Raw genomic sequence first — 16,736 nt, 5'->3', positions numbered from 1 at the left:
AAATGTACTTTTCTAGAATGCAAGTAGGAGGGGAGTGAGAACAGATTACTACCCTGGAATATCATTTGGGAATTTCTTAGGTAATTTTAGTCACCAGACCTCAAAGAAGTATTTGTTAACCAGATAGTGCTTTCTATCTGAGGTTTTGTCTGCTGCTCTAAGAAACTGCTAGCACTCGTGGAGATGCGGTTCTCAGAGACTGGCTATTAGATCATGTCAGATCAATGGGGATTAAGTCTTATTTTGACCATGGAGACTAAGGAAGATACATAAATAAGCCAGTTAAAAATAAAGCTAACGCAACCCTGAAATGTCTCTCTAAAAGACTGCCATCAAATTGAATATAGTTGAGCACTAGACCTTGAAAGAGGCTCTCTGATGCACCATAAAAATATCCCAAATAAAACTCAGGAACACTGCAAATCCTCCAGCATTGATTATACTTGTGTACTTTGGAACTTTCTCAGAAAGTTAAGAACTTTTCCAGAAGGTTTATTTTGCTTTCAGTGAAAGCCTTTATTGCCTGAATAGAATGACTATATTTGTTTCCTAAGGGTGTATAACGAAGTACGAAAACCTGGGTGGCTTAAAAAAAAAAAATTATCGTCTTCCAGTTCTGGAGGCCAGAAGACCAAAATCAAGAAGTTCAGGGGTAGCTCAGCTTAGCCCCTGATGGAGGGACAAAGAGCCTTAGCCAGCAGATTTGAATTAAAGCACCAAGCAGAAAGAAGCATCCACAAGAAAAGCCACATTTGTATTTGATCAAACCTATAGCTATGTGGCTCAGAGCAGGGGCCTGAGAGGCTTATTCTAAGAAGGGGCAGGAAGAGCTGCAAAGGGCTGAGTCTACATCCTGGAAGGCTGGCTGTGCTGGAGGCTGAGCAATGGGCTTAGGCTCTGTCCCCCATGAGCAGCCCGCCCTTCCACCTTCGGGAATCATTCTGCATCATGCACAAATCCAAGTCCTGAGCACTGCAGATGCTGGGCCACCCCCACTCACCGGTGATGAGAGAAGTCCTGCCGCCCTGTGGGACAAACTGATCTCTCTGGTTTCCCCCCGGGGTGTGTGGCATGGAGGCCCAGGGGCTGTTCTGTAGGCTGGGTGGGGAGGGTCAGCCTCGGTGCTGCGGTGGGGAGGAGGTGGAATGCCGACTTCTCTCCCATTCCTGCCGCCTGTGTGGGTGCAGAATCTTTCAGTACTTGGCTCTTTGGATCTGTGGTTGATAACACAGGCTTCTTGAGGGCTGAGACACCTGGAGGGCCCCTCTAGTTTTCAAGTCCTAAAGGGGCATTTGATCAGAGCTTTTGCAATCATGTACACAATTTAAATTTGCTGTGTAACTCAGAAGTTCAGAAATATGAGTCTATAACTGAAATCACTTTTGTGAAGTCCCTGCTTGTATCAGTGGTGAAAAGCTTCATCTGGTTCCCTAAAGGGGTTTCCATTTACTCCCAGTGCACAAACTGTCCTCTTTGGGGTGAATCGGAGTCAAATTCATGACTCTCCTTTTTTCCCCTCTCCTTCTCTTCCCAAGGGGAGTCATTCTGACCTCTGAGTGGGCTCCTGGCTCTGGGCTTGTGCTCTGGGGGCCCCCGCCGATGCTGTGGCCAGCATCCTCCAGACCTTCTGGAGCTCTCAGCCTGTTGCACATGTCCCTGGGGCTCGGGGGTGCCCGGGTCACCTCAGGCCCCACGTTGCTGAAGCCCCGCCAAACACAGGCTTCTTTATGGAGGCCCTTCATCTTTCTGCCTTTGTCTTTTGGCCTGAAATTTTTCTGTGTGTAATGGGGTCTTTCACTCTTCCCAAGCCCCTTGACCCATGTTTGACCCCTGTACCCAGAGAAGGTTCTTATACCCCCTGCTCACACCCCCGCACCCTGTGACACTGTCTACCCTAGAGGCTGTCCCCTCGCCTGGTGACATTGGTGCCCCACCCTGGAGCAGGAGCTCAGAAAAGACAGAGGCAGGAGCTCAGAAAAGAGTCGGCAGGTCAAGGCACCGGCCTCCTGTCTGGCAGTGATTACAGCACTTCCCCCCATGGTGTCTGCAGAGCCACAGGCACAGGGGAGGTGCAGCAAGGGGAATAAGCCTTTCACTCGCCCTCTCAGTGCATGTCATGTTTCCTTTCCAGCATCAGCGATCCTTTCATCTTCAACATGTGCAGCAAGGACAGGTCCTCCGACCAGTACTCGTGCCAGAGTCACAGCTATGGGCAGCTCAGCGAGCTCCGGCAGGCACGCTTCCTCCTGCAGGTACGCCCTGGGGAGGGGGCAAGAGGGACAGGCAGCAGCTCCCGGTGCAGTGGTCCAGACACTGGCGAGGTCCCCGTTCAGTGTGACGAGCATCCCCTGTCACCTCCCTCACAACTGTGCACCGCCCAGTGCCCTCTGGGACACATCTATGAGCATGACTTTTGTTGGGCCCAGTTTCCTGGTTGGCAGTTCTGAAGTCTGCTTCACTCTCTCCCTAGTCCCTGCTATTGGCTGCTGGAAACTTCTCCCTCTTACTGCATCATTAAGGACCCAGCCTCTTTGCTGTATTTTCCCTCTTAACCTGCCCGTGAGCGGCTTTGGAGAGTCTAGAGTACAGGACAGGGCAGCTCCATTGCCTCATGGCAGAGCTGATGACTAAGGGTCGAGGGTCAGCCTACCCTGTCTGAGGGCATGCATGGCCTCCGCTGACTTCTGCCCTTGCCCCATGACCACACCCATCTCCACATTCTCTGGGCATTTCCTGGGCCAAGTGGTTCAGAGATCTCCTGATTATCCCCTCCAAGCAGGGTCCCAGGGCTTCACCCAGTACCTCCAAAGGCTCACCAGGGGCCAGTGGAGCTAATTCCCTTCAGAGGCAGGGCTCTGACACCAGCCAGACACAACCTGGAGCTTCTCACTTGAGTTGTAAAAGGAGGAGCCTCTGCTGGCCCCAGACACATCTGGCCTCCGCAGCCCAGCCTTACTAGTAACGAAGCTGCTTCTGTGTCCAGAGGCCACCCAGGCAGCAGGCAGAGGACGAGATTCGGGACCACCCTTGTAGGATGGGAGGGGCCCGATCTCTCCTCCACCCTCTCTGTAACGTCTCTGTTCCGCTAAGGCCAACAAGGGAACAATGGTTGGCCCTAATACCCCTGATCATAAGAGCATCTTACTTGTAAATGTCTTTGGGTCTATAATTTGTCATGTGATCCTCCTGCCAGGGGACTAACTTATCATTATCTGACACTGAAGCTCAGGGAGGCCTTTCAGCAGGGCTCATTCTAGAAAGGATCATTATGAATGCTTTCCCTCTGCTCAGGAGCCTAGTGAACTGGACTCTGAGTGCTCACTTCCAGCCACGTTGAAGTGGGACCTGACTATTGTGGGATGCAGCATCCATCTGTGCTTCCATGCCCAGGCCTCACCCCTGCCTACCTCCAGCCCTGGAAATTTTCTCCCTGACCCCATCTCATCCATGAGCCTCATTCTACACATAGACTCTCTGTGGCTGTTCCAAGTCTGTTATTTACACAGCTTGGAATCGGGAAAGAAATAAGAAGAAATTATGTAAAGTTCATTTATCCATTAACAAAGTACCCTTGGTATGTCAGCCTGGCCACATCACATCGGCTCTGCAAAATGAGTTCGGCAAAGCACCCTGTGCCTGCAGGTCTGTAGGTCCTCATACAGTGCTGCCCAGATTGGGAGTTGTACCCACCCAATAGGTTCCCCTAATGTTCTGATAGGGTGACTCTCTGGTTCAGGAAACCAAACTCTGGAAACGAAAGTGTCTGAAGGTAGCCCCTGGGCCCTTTCCTTCCTCTGTCTGTTTCTGGCTCATCCTGGGAGTGGGGCCCTTGCTTCCTGCTTCAGTCAAAGGAAGTCTGAGGCCCCCTGCCTTTCTACCCATTCTGTGGAGACCCCCACTCATCACTATCATCAAGGTCTTCCCACCTCCTGGGGAGATTGGAAGAATCAACCCGGAAGGGTTGCCTGACACCGAGAACCAAATGACCCATGGCTGGTGGCTCTAGGCCCTGGGGTCTCTCCATTCCAGACAACTTCAGTAGCAGTGAAAGGGGTTTCTCTTTACAGGACATCGCTCTGGAGCTCTTTTTCCAAAATGGATATTCCAAGTTTCTTGTCTTTCACAACAATGATCGGAGTAAAGTCTTCAAAAGGTAAGGGTTTGAAAAATCCTTCTCCAGGAGAAAACTGATCATGAACTGAAAACAGAACAGAAATGGCTCTGCTCTGTTCTCGGGTGCACTCTTCTCAACCCCGGCAAGCAGGATTTAGACACAAGAGGGACTTCCTGACCTCCAGAGCTGTTAAATCATGGAATGGGGACGCCTTGTGGCTCAGTGGTTGAGCCTCTGCCTTGGACTCAGGGCATGACCCCAGAGTCCGAGGATTGAGTCCCTGTAACATGTTGCCCACAGGGAGCCTGCTCCTCCTCCCTCTGCCTGTGTCTCTGCCTCTCAGTGTCTTTTGTGAATAAATAAATAAAATCTTAGAAAAAATCATGTAATGAGGTGGAGAGAAAGATGCAGAAGTGCCTTCCCACAATCCTGGGAAACAGGCTCTGTTTCATGGACTGAAGACGTTTAGGACAGTAATGACAAGGGGGAAAAACTTGTGTAGACACAACACATTTAAGAAGCCAGCTGTTTAATGGGCCTTCCAGAATCTTCTGGCTTTGTTTTTTTAATTTTCCAAATAATTTTTTTTGGCTTAATCTTTCTTTTTGATCCCACTTGCCAATTTTAGTTGTTCCAATTTCATATTTCACTGGAAAGAATTCCAAACAACTGATTTCCCACCTCTTCATGGAACATCTTTTTTTCTTAAAGAGAGAAGCCTGCTGTTTTAGCTTAACTTGTTTCTCCAAATTGATGAATCAGTCTAAGAAATTTAAGTGAGTGTATACATGATTTGATACTAATGGTTATTTTTTTCATCATCATTAAACTTACAGATATACAGAGTTATGGAGAAATCTAGAAGGGCCAGAAAGGAAAGCAGGTTCTTAGCCAGACAAGCCAGAAGGGGTGGTTAAATTCAGCTCCACTTTGGGCTGGAAGTTTTGAGGTGATATTTGACACCCCTACTTAGATCTCAGAGATTCTAGCATTGCCTTCCTGACCAGTAACTGGCTCCAGGACCAGCTGCCCGATCCAAAGGCAGGGCCAGCAGGGAGAAGGCGACTCCTGTAGAGAGGCAGTTGCACCAGCTCTGGGCACTTCTCCGCTGCTTGTGGGCCTTCCTCTGAGGTGCCTCCAAGGAGTGCTGTTATATGGCCTCTTCAGGTTTTCCTCAAGCTCCATTTTAGATCAAGCCAAAAGAAGGAGAGAGGCAATGCAGAACCTCACATCCATTTTTCCCTGTGATTCCTGTGTGTTAAGCACAGTTTTTCACAATTAACCTTAGAAGTCTTATACATCCATAGTTCAGGCAGTGAATGTTGGCCAAACCATTCCCAGCCCTGCCTCAAGGAGCCTTAAATAAGATGGCATTTTCAGTGATTGCTGAAACTGGCAATGAAATTGTCAAGCACCTGGCCCAACCTGCCAACATGCATAGCTTTAATTGTAATTATAGATTATTGTTTATTATCATTTTTATTAAGGCCAGAATGTGTGGTGCCTGCCAGGGACTGCCCCTGAGCATCACAGAGGTACACCTGGGTCTGGTTCTGGTGTTCATGATCTGGGGACAGGATGGGGTGTGAAAGGGACAAGTATCTACCCTCTTGACTGGCACCAAAAATGTCTCTCTGGTGGTGGAAGAGTCTTGGCTCTGCTGCTGAATGATCCTTTCCTTTTTTTTTTTTTTTTTTTTTTTTTAGCTTCTGCTCTTTCCAACCCAGCTTGAAGGGGAAAGGCATCACGGAAGACCCCCTCAATCTAAGGTAATGATGCAGGCAGGAGTCCAGCTATGCTCTCTGGGCATGGTGCTGGCCTTGCTTTGTTTTCAATTGTCTAAACCTACTGTAAAGAAGGTATGCAAAGAGCACATCAATCTACCATCCCCCTCATTTTTCTCTCTCTCATCTTCATCCTCTCATCCTCCTCCTGGAGTTCCTTCTGCCGATTAAACCTCTGCAAAGGGACTTGGAATTCCATGTGCTCTGTGACTTTTTCAGACCAAAATGCAAGAAGTGGTCCTCTGCCCATTGTGAGTGGGGAAGGTCGCTTGGTGTGGTGTCAACCCAGGCCCAGCCTTGGTGTCAGGCCCCCAGGTGGGGGCTGTGAGCAATCCCAGCTCTGTCCTTCCTACATGACAGTCTCTGAAAGCTCAGAAGCTCAATTAGCATATGGTAGAATGTGAGTCAGATATTAACTTATGAATGTGTGATATGGAGCATCCTTGCCAGGAAATGAAATGTTTGCAGCCACCTAAAATGGTCTCCTTTTACAAGTACGCAGTTCTCTGGAAGGCTAATTCAAGGATCAGTAAGTGCTTTTATTTCTATGAATGAAATGAGAAGAGGTGGTTGCTGGTTTTTCTCCAGGAGTATGTAGGAATGGGGTGGAGAGGGGTGTCCCCAGGAGTGGCATTCAAAGTAATTATAATAAAAAAAGCCCCAAACAAAAAAAAATATTTATGACTATGGAACAGATACTGCCAAGTCATTCATAACAATTTATTGATAGCTTGTTAAATGTGGTGGTTACTGCTTAGCAGAGTAACGAGCGAAACACTCAACATCTCCCCTGTCCTTACTGAATTTACATTTTCTTGAGGGAGGTAGAAAAAAGACAATTTAAATGAGTGAAACAAAAAGCGTATTAGATAATAAGCATAAGTATAAAAGATAAAGTACTTAGAGGTAGGGTGGTAAGGGAAGCCCTCACCAAAAAAATGATATTTGAATCCAGCCATGAACAAAGTGGGGAATGGAGTGATGCAGGTAACCAAGAAAAGAGTGTTTCAAGGTCCAGGGACGAGCAAAGCAAAAGCCATCAGGGGAGTACAGTGGGCTCAGCTGAGGTCAGGATGTGTGGGGTGCAGGGAAGAGAGGGGAAAGAGCTAGCTGGTTCATGCAAACCTTGGGGGCTCGGTAATGGCGTTGGCTTTTACTCTGAGTAAGAAGTCAGTATTGGAGGAATGATGTGACCTAATTTATATTTTAAAAGAATCACTCTGGTTTCTGTGTCAAAAATAAGCGTAGTAGACCGAAGGCAGAAGTGGGAGTCCAGTCAGGAGGCTGTGGTGGTAATGTAGCTGAGAGATGCTGATGTCTTGGATTGGGGGAGGGGAAGGAGATGATGGCACAAAGATGGTGTGAAGTGCTGTGTTTCTGGACATGTTTTGAAGCCATGTCTGCTGGGATTTGTTGCCAAATCAAGTGTGGTGTGTGTGAGAGAGGACCTAAGGATAACTCCAATGATTTAGGCTTGAGCAACTGGAAAATGGAATGGGAAGAGTGAAGGGAGAACTTTGGGGTGTGGTGGACAGCAGGAACTCAGCTTTGGACATGTTTTGAGATGCCTGCCAGATGTCAAGCTGGGAGTGTCATGTAGGCCAGTGGGTATATAAATTTAGAGTTTAGGGAAAGGTCCAGGTGAGATGGCAATTTGAAATAGTATTTAAAGCTATGACTCTGGCCAAGATCATCAAGTGAATGAGTACACATGGGAAGGACTGTACCTTGGAATATGCCAGCCTTTAGAAGTTAAGGACTTGGAGAAATCAAGAAGTTACAGCCAGGAAGATAGGAGGGACTGCAGGTGTGGGAAATGTCCTTTAAGCCAAATATTCGAAGAGGGAGTGGTCAATGGTGTTTGTGATCAAATGTTATTGGTAGGCCAAGCAAGAGAAGAACTAAGAAATGACCATTGAATTTTGCAACAGGGGGATTATCGATGACCTTCAAAAGAGCAGTTGAAGTAGCTGCCAGCAGAAGCTTCCTGTTGTATCAGACAATAATCCTTTAGTTGGTAGATTTGTGGGGAAGTCCATGGCATGCCAGGGAATGGTCCAGGAGGCCCAGGAGGTGCTGGGTCACTAGAAGAGAGATAACTGTTTACAAACTGAAATGGACGTATTTCAGTAGTTCAATAATGGTACAGTCCTAACTGTGCATATTAGCTGAATATCAGCCCTTGTGATCTCATATTGTTTCATATGAACTTTACTGTCCACAGTTCAATTTCTCTGTAACATTTTAGTGCAATTATGGAAAGCTGTTTCCATCTAAATGAAGCGAAAAAAGCAGATCCATCACTTCACATACCCGCCATCACCTCACATACCTGAAGACCAATAAAGGTCTGGCTCCTGACATGGCTAGATCTCTGGGTTCAATAAATCCCAGCACACTGTAGGTGTACACCTCATAGTGAGGATTTCCCTTGAGTTGACTCCATTTTTGGTAGGTTGTCCAACCAATAGCTCCAGTCAATAACTTAGGAATTCTACCACGTGAGGAATGCTCTGTTCCAGTAATTTTAGCAAAAATCCCAAAAAATGATTTCCAAAGTTAGGTTAGTGCCCATCCCAGAACTAATCAAGTGCTTTCATAGGACAGATCAGTGCCATGTGCCCACCCACCTTCTGGAAATGGGATCAGTCCCACCTAACAACATAGACCACACAGGGTGGTGGTTCCCCAAGATTATCAGGGCTCTGTTATCAGAAGAAAGGTGAATACTGGGGGGTCAGCTAAAGCAGAAAGCCATCCACTGCTCCATATGGAGAGCCCCCCAGACACCACAGCACTCATGAGCTGTACACTCATTTTCTCTCTCCCTGGAATTTCTCTTTGCATCAACTTTGACATGCCACTTCACTGAACCCAGTTTGCCTCTACAGATCACTCTCTTCCTTACAAATGATGCCTGTGAGATCACTCAGTGGGCACACAGCTGTCCCACAACTGTGAGCCCCACCCTATCCATTTCTATACTGGTGCTCTCAGAGTCTTAGAGATGCTTTGCCCCAACAATGCATACCTATGTCTAAATTTCTGCCCCAGATGGAGGGGGAGCAGACAAAGGAAAAGTAGAAGGAAGAACACAGAAGAGGAGCTAACTTGTGGCTATGGCCACTAAGCTGGGGGGTTTGTACAAAAATGACTGCTAAGTGTCAGGAAAATTCTTGGCCTGAGATGAGTCAAAGGTATGGAAATTTCTCCTCACTCATTCATAGGGATGCACTTGCACTTGTGGGACAACTGGGCATTGTGCTATTTCCATTTAGTTTATTTTTTCTATGATGGCTCTCTGGGCCCATTGGAGCAGGATCTCTCAGGGCCATTCTGTGCCTGCCTGGCACAACCCCAGAACAGCTCCAAGCATGGAGGCCCTTGGGAAACATAAAGTTGGGAAGTCCTGGAGTCAATTGGGGACAATGCATAGTGCCAGAGGAATGCTTATCTAAGCTCATGGAAGGTGTGCTTTCCAAAATGAAGAAACCCCAGTTGGATCATTGATCCTAGGCTCTGGGACCTGGTGAGACTGTGATGCAACAGCCAGCAGTGGGCTTTGAGATCAAACCAATCTCAGTTGTCGCAGTAGATGCTCAATAAATACTTTAATTCCTTCACTTAGTTTTAGCATTCCCTGCTATATGTGTAGGCATGTATCTGGAAGAGTTGATTAAAACAGGGGGCTGGCTGTGCTCTCAGACCTCATGCATCTCTCTTCTCCAGTCCTTCTCCCACCAGCCACACTGGATCTTCAGGGGTTTCAGATAAGAAACGCAATAATGGCCCTCAGCCTTTGGAGGCCTAGGCTAGCCATTGCCCCATGCCTAGAGCAAACTTGATTATTTTCCATTTGGATTACTAAGGGCAATGCCCAATCCCCACAATGAGTGTCAAAAAATACCCCTCTGTTTTTCGGACATTCTAGTGAACATGAACTTCTCATCTCTGATACAAGTGTGCAATCCATTTTGAGAGTTTTCAACTAGCCCAAGAATCTTGGCTTGTGCTGTAGGTTTTTGTATCTTCAACTCCCAGCGTCTGAGAACTGATTTGGCCCCTCTGCAGGCCATTCCTTACATATAGGAAACCAGAACTTTTGGGTACCAGAATTATGCCTAGAATTCCCATGACAATGGCTGCCTCCATAACTGAATTACAAGAAGTTTCTGTGGGCCTGGATCCTAATTGGGAAATACTTGCAAAGCCTGGATGAACCTGGGATCTGTAATCCATCCATGTCTCCTTATGGTACAAGACTAGAACATTCTGATGACAGCATGTGGCATCATCAGATATTCATGGGGTGCAAGATTCTGCAAGCCTCCAGGTGTTTCTCATAGAAAGCCAGCTAGACACTTAGCTAGCTAAGTATCTGGGAGCCAGAAAGCCCCACAATGTGAGACACAGGCAGGCTCTGCTGAGAACTGAGAAGGACGAGTCAGAAGAATAGAAAGAACAGCTAAAGTGACAGGGAAGGCCAGCTGGTTGAGAATGTCCCTGTGAATAAACAAATTCTTACACTCAGAGTTGTCTGTATCCTCTACAAAGGGTTTCAAACAGCTTCAAAATTAAATGCAGAGTACAATGATCATTTTAAAATGATCCCAAAATTCCTTTAAAGGAGAGATCCCAAAATTCGTTTAAAGGTGTCAATCAGGTGACCTAGTTATCTAATTGTCCTGAAACTAAGAAAAAAAATATACTTGCCCTAGATTACATCATATTCCAGTGACAGAAAAATAAGAATCAGGGATTTTTGTTTCTTTTCTTTTTTCCTGGAAAATACTTTCTCTTGGCGCTGAATATCAAATTTGTCCTTGTCTAAAGGATAGTGGGTATCAAAGAAGGCAGTTCCCTTTTTGTAAGATGTGAAAAAAGAGCTCTGCAGAATATAATCTTCTATATTAATGCTCTAAAAAAGTAGGGCCCAAACATTTGGACTTCTTCTATACAGACATTTCTTTGGGATGGCAGCATTGTATTTTTCCCAATGGTTATAGTTCATACTAAGCCCAGAGTTTAGAAAACTCAGAGAAATTCAAAGCTTGGATGCCTATCTGGTTCTTCTTTCAAGAATCTCTGTTGTACACAGAAAACGCCTTTATTTTTTTTAATTCTTTATTTAAATTCCATTTACTTAACACAGTGTATTATTAGTTTCAGAGGTAGAGTTTAGTGATTTATCAGTTGCATATAACACTCAGTGCTCGCTATGTCACATACCCTCCTTAATGCTCATCACTCAGTTACCCCAGCCCCTCTCTCCCCACCTCCAGCGACCCTGTTTGTTTTGTAGAGTTGAGTGTAATGTGATTTGCCTCCCTCTCAATTTTCATATTTTTCCTTCCCTTCCCTTATCTTCATCTGTTTTGTTTCTTAAATTCCACATATGAATGAGATCATATGGCATTTGTCTTTCTCTGACTGACTTATTTCACTTAGCATAATCCTCTCTAGTTCCATCTATGTCGTTGCAAATGGCAAGATTTCATTCTTTCTTATGGCTGAGTAATATTCCATCATATATCTGTAGCACATCTTCTTTATCTATTCTTCTGTCAATGGACATCTGGACTCTTTCCATAGTTTTGCTGTTGTGGACATTGCTGCTCTAAACATTGGGGTGCAGGTGCCCCTTAGGATCACTATGTTTGTATCCTTTGGATAAATATCTAGTCACACACACACACACACACACACACACACACACACACACCTTTAAATGGGCTAGAGGCATCCTTCCATAGCTATGGTCTCTGACATCATCTGAAATGCTCCCTTGCTGTGCCATCAAGGCAAAGTGTCCCTGGGCTGGCGTAGGCTGTTAGGTATGAGGTAGAGCTTATATTTGGGACCTGATTGTATCTGGGTACTTGTAATTTCTGAAATGTACCCTCGATTGTATAGCTTACTTAAATATAATGTTTAAAATGAAGTGCATTTTTTGGCATAGAGTTCTACAGTTGAGGGTTGTCAGAGTTCCCTTATAGGAACTCTTTGAAAAATAATGAAAGACAAATAGCTCAGAAAACCAGCCATAGAAGCTATAAATTCCCATAAGATGATGATCATTCAGCACAATCAATCACATGGTCAGGAGCCCCACTGCCAGCAGCATGGAGGCTAAATTTCAAGTACCTCTCTCCTCTCCATGACTGCTCCTTCAGTCCTGCTCTACAGAAATCAACACTGTTGACCAGCAGGGGACTAGTAATTTGTCATATAATGATTGCTTTGATAAAGATGACTTCAGCCTCATCACTGAATGCAGAAACATGCCCCTTGTGCTTCTTTGGGAATACACAACCCCAGGGGCGGGGGGCGGGGGGGAGGTGGCAATTGTAGACACTACAATTGAGACACTACTCAGACCCCAAGGTCTAGAGCATAGTTGCTGGAACCAGAGGTGAACTAAACAACCTGGTGGTATAACCAGTACCCCTGGATTTAGGAACTTTTCACATGGTTGGCGCAACAGGCCATTAGCAGCTGAGCCCAGTGACCTGCAGTGAGCCCTACTTAGGTCATGCATAGACCTTGGTTTTTAACCCTGTTTGTGTTACTCTTATCTCTCTTGCTTATCTCCTCTTTGCTATACCCTTAGCCATGGCCTCAGACTTAATTCTAGGCAGAAGCTGAAATTATGCCTGTCTACACCAAGCCTGGCCCCTTTGTCCTTCCAGCTCCACCATGTCATGTTGCTTCCATGGAGCCAGGAGGTTTTGGTGATTAAAAAGCCCAAAAATATGAAGAGAGTGACTTGCTGGTTCAAGTTCCCCCACCCAACTTGCTACTTGTGCCCAGTCACCACCAGAAAACCTGGAACATGGGTAGAGAAGATGTGCATTTTCTTTTTATTATTATATCATCTTCAAGGACAATTATCAACAATAGATAATTCTAGATTAGTCTGGTGAACTGAGGTTAAGGTACTCTTTCTCCTGAAATGCCTTAGTTCTTCAGGATGGTTGCAGAACTTTAAGCTTGCCATACTCATGAATTAACACTTGGCAGATGTACAAGGATCTGTTTATTGCTGCATCTAGACTGCAAGATTGTTTAAAATTTTTTTTAATTTCAAAATAATAGATTCACAGGAAGTTGCTAAAATAATTCATAGAGTCCCATAGAGCCTTCTCTTAATTTTCCCCAGTGGTTGATACGATAACTATAGTAAGACAATTTCAAAACCGGGAAACTGACATTGATACAATATTTGTGCATATTTCTGTGTCATTTTATCATATGTGTGGATTCTATAACCACCACCACTATAACATGATCAGTTGTTTTTATCACCACAGAGATATGGCTTGTGCTACCATTTTACAGTCCTGCTTACCCTCTACTACAGTGTTAAAGCCTGGCAACCACTAATCTATTTTCCACTGCAATTGTTTTGTGCTTTAGAGAATGGAATCATAAAGTATGTGACCCATAAAGATTGGCCTTTTTTAAAACTCAGAATAACGCTATTGAGATCCACCCACACTGTTGCAAGTATCAATAGTATGTTCCATTTTATTGCTGAATAGTATTCCATGACCTGGATATACCAGAGTTTGTTTAACCATTTCCCTATTGAGAGAAATTGGTTGTTTCTAGTTTGGGGCCATTACAAAGAAAGAAGATTATTTATACTTAGTGTAATTATTGACATGTTAGAATATGTCATTTTATTATTTGTTTCTCTGTTTATTTTTTCCCTGTTGTTCATGTCTCTGTTTTCTTTTCTTTTCTTTTTGCTTACCTGTGCATTACTGACGAACTTGTTAAAATTCTTTGATTTATCCATAGTACTTTTGAGTATATTTATTTTTGTATAAATTTTAGTCACTTGAGGGATTGCATTATGTGTATGTAACTTACCATAGGCAACTGGCATAGAAATTTTACGTTTGAGTGTAAAGACCATAAGTCTTTTAAGTCTTAAAATCTTCTTTAAAACTTTAATTTTCTATAACTTATATTTGTCATTTTCTTGAGCATTACCTTTATCTACATAAAAATAAACCATATATTTCCCAAAGTCATTTTCACACATAGTCTAAAGCAAAGAGAGGCAAAGTGAATTTAAGAAGCAAGTCAGTATCTTGGCCAGCACCAGAGGGTCTGGCTTCCAGAATGTTCCCCTTACCACTCTCTTTCTTCTAAATGCCTAACCGAGGACTTTTCTTCTTCACAGTCGTTTATTCTTGTTGATTAGTCTTCAAGTTTTTGCCATAAGCTACTCTAGAGAGATGTTGAACGGATCCTGGGAATGGAGACACAAGAGACTGAGGCAATTACTCCAAATCATGGAGGCAAAACACAGCAAGGGTAGAGGTCACACAGGGGTCACCCAGGTCATGCCTGGCTTTCAGAGAGGGCAATGACTTGGTTAACCTAAATAGGGTTTTGGTTCTGTTTAAGGAAAGAGAAATCCCATGATTTTCCTATCAGGTGTTTTTGGGTTTAATACAGTTTTCAGGAAAAAAGTGACTATGTATTTTAAATCATCAAGGAATGTCAACATCAAGCCTTTTCCTTGTTGAAAAAAAAAAAAAGAAAGAGAATGTGTAAGATGACACCTAACTTATCTCTACCTCCCCTCTTTGCTTCATCATACTGCCAGGGTTTCCTGGCTAGCAAGATGTCTAACATGGATATATCCTATGGCAAGTCAAAGCCCCTTGCCTGTTTATTTAGCAATCCTGGTGAAGGTAAACACTCTTACAACCCTTTCCTATGATATGACTGTGAGAATGAAAGCCTAATGAGGTACTCAAGATGACAAATAAATGTCATCTTGCACCCCAACCACTCAGTTGGCAGTGAATCCAGCATCAGTGCCTAGAGGATGTTGAGGACCAAGTGCAGTGGAGGAAGTATGGTGTGACAGAGCTGGAGAGGGAGTAGGGGGCAAATCCATGGCCCAGACCAAGATCATACTTAGGGGCATGGGGAGACAGTTCTCGATTCCTCTTCTCTGTTGATCCCTTTGAGTGTCTAAGAGAGGAACACTAATTCTAAAGAAAGGGTGTCTCCAGGAGCTAGGAATGGAAATGAGTGGTATCCAAATAGCTGGCCACCACTATCTGTTTGGATCATATTTCCTGTATGGATTCTATACTTCTTAGATGACAGATGAAGTAGCTAAAATAGCAGAATGGCTACCTTAGGGACATGTTCAAGGCCCAATGTACTAGTGGTGGCTCCTGAGTCTAAGGTATGACATTTCATCATGCACTTCACAGATGCGACTGCTTCATTAATCTTGGAGAAGGGCTTCTAATAAATCATTTCAGACATTAAATGAAGGGAAAAATATAAAGGATGATACTCAAAGCTGACCAGGATCAGTAAAACAGATTCTCTAATATGTTACTGGTAAATATATAAATGTATAATCTTGTTGTAAGCTACTTGACAGTATGTATGAAAACTTATTTATAAAAAACATGCTGTTTAGCATATTTGCAATAATGAAGCTACACCAAGAAAATAATGCAACATAGTTTTTAAAGTCTTCATTGTAGGGATGCCTGGGTGGCTCAGCGGTTGAGCATCTGCCTTTGGCTCAGGGTGTGATCCTGGAGTCCCGGGATCGAGTCCCACATCAGGCTCCATGCATGGAGCCTGCTTCTGCCTCTGCCTGTGTCTCTGCCTCTCTCTGTGTCTCTCATGAATAAACAAATAAAATCTTTTTAAAAAAGTCTTCATCGTGTAGGCTTTCCTCACAAAATTCTTTCTGTTAGTGAAAAACTGGCCAACAACTTGAATGCCCAACAGTAACTTACGTGCATTTGTTCAGCTGGCTCACAGATGTTTTAAATTATGGTTATTAAGACCATGTAACAACATGGATTTCAAAGCAGGATAAAAATGAGGTAAACGCTGTAATTTTAACTGCATTTAAAGAAACATAACTAGTAAGTAAATATGTCAATATTATAGCTGGCTCACACTGTAGAATTGTGGATATTTTAAGATGTTATATTTAAAACTATGTTGTGGTTTTGTTATTTTTATAATGGAAAATCTTGAATAAAGGGAATGGCTAAAAAGAGAATTTTGAATCTTCAGAGATGTTAGAGAAAGAATTGTCAAAACTAAGCCTTACAAAGAAAAGCAGTGAGGAGTGAAGAAATGAAGTATGCTGCCTTCTATGGTTTATCATGTGCAAAATAAACAATCTAGTCCCACTGAATTAACAGATCTCCGTGCTTTTCCATTGACCACTACAAAATTTGCCACCAACATAGGAGAGTCTTGATTAGGGAAAAAAAAGGGGCGGGGGTTCCTAAATATATCTTCCTTGATCCTTTGCTTTTAGGCAGTATGAAAGTATGAGTGAGTGTGAATGAATAGTACAAAGAAGATTGTCAGCTACTATAAGAATTGACTCCACAACTGTCATTTCTGCCAGAGATCTAGTGTGACTAGAGACACTGCCCAAAGTAGTATTTCAGCTTTGAGATGCACTGACCTTTAGTTCATACAGACAACTGACTTCTATTGAGTACTTGCTCTGTGTACTATCTGCTTTAGATGCACAACAACCCTTGTAGTTGGGGTTAATATTATTCCCACTTTACAGATGAGGGAACCAAAGCTAAGTAAGATGTCCAGGAAGATGACGAGAAAGAAGCAGAGCTGTCCTGGACCTAGATCTGTCCAGCTCCAGAATCTTTGGTTTTTCTCTATGCCAGGCTAGCCCTGCATACTACTTGGCCCTGATCTCCCAACTTTCTCAGGCAATGACTTTCTGCCCTGTCTTCTTTCAACTGGTCTGCACAGGACAAGGCAAGCTTTACCCCCAGACACAGTCCCTGCATCAGTACAGTGCCTTG

The 16,736-nt window shown here is 44.1% G+C and overlaps 1 protein-coding gene across 9 annotated transcripts in view; it reads left to right on the top strand.

Annotated features, from left to right (window-relative positions):
• Nucleotides 1–16,736, top strand: part of WDFY4 (WDFY family member 4) — a 285,914-nt gene that overhangs the window by 201,183 nt on the left and 67,995 nt on the right. For all 9 annotated transcript variants that reach the window (XR_013368304.1, XR_013368303.1, XR_013368305.1 and 6 more), the window contains 3 exons: nt 2,132–2,252; nt 4,068–4,153; nt 5,821–5,883. Coding sequence is in view for 6 of the 9 variants with exons in the window: in XM_077878621.1 (XP_077734747.1) it covers nt 2,132–2,252; nt 4,068–4,153; nt 5,821–5,883 (270 nt within the window). In the remaining 3 variants the exon portion in view is untranslated. The remainder of the gene's footprint in view (nt 1–2,131; nt 2,253–4,067; nt 4,154–5,820; nt 5,884–16,736) is intronic.

This window comes from Canis aureus, chromosome 29 (assembly GCF_053574225.1).
Source record: "Canis aureus isolate CA01 chromosome 29, VMU_Caureus_v.1.0, whole genome shotgun sequence".
Taxonomy (NCBI): domain Eukaryota; kingdom Metazoa; phylum Chordata; class Mammalia; order Carnivora; family Canidae; genus Canis; species Canis aureus.
Note: the sequence above shows the minus strand (reverse complement) of the source record. Positions and strands in the feature narration are given on the sequence as shown.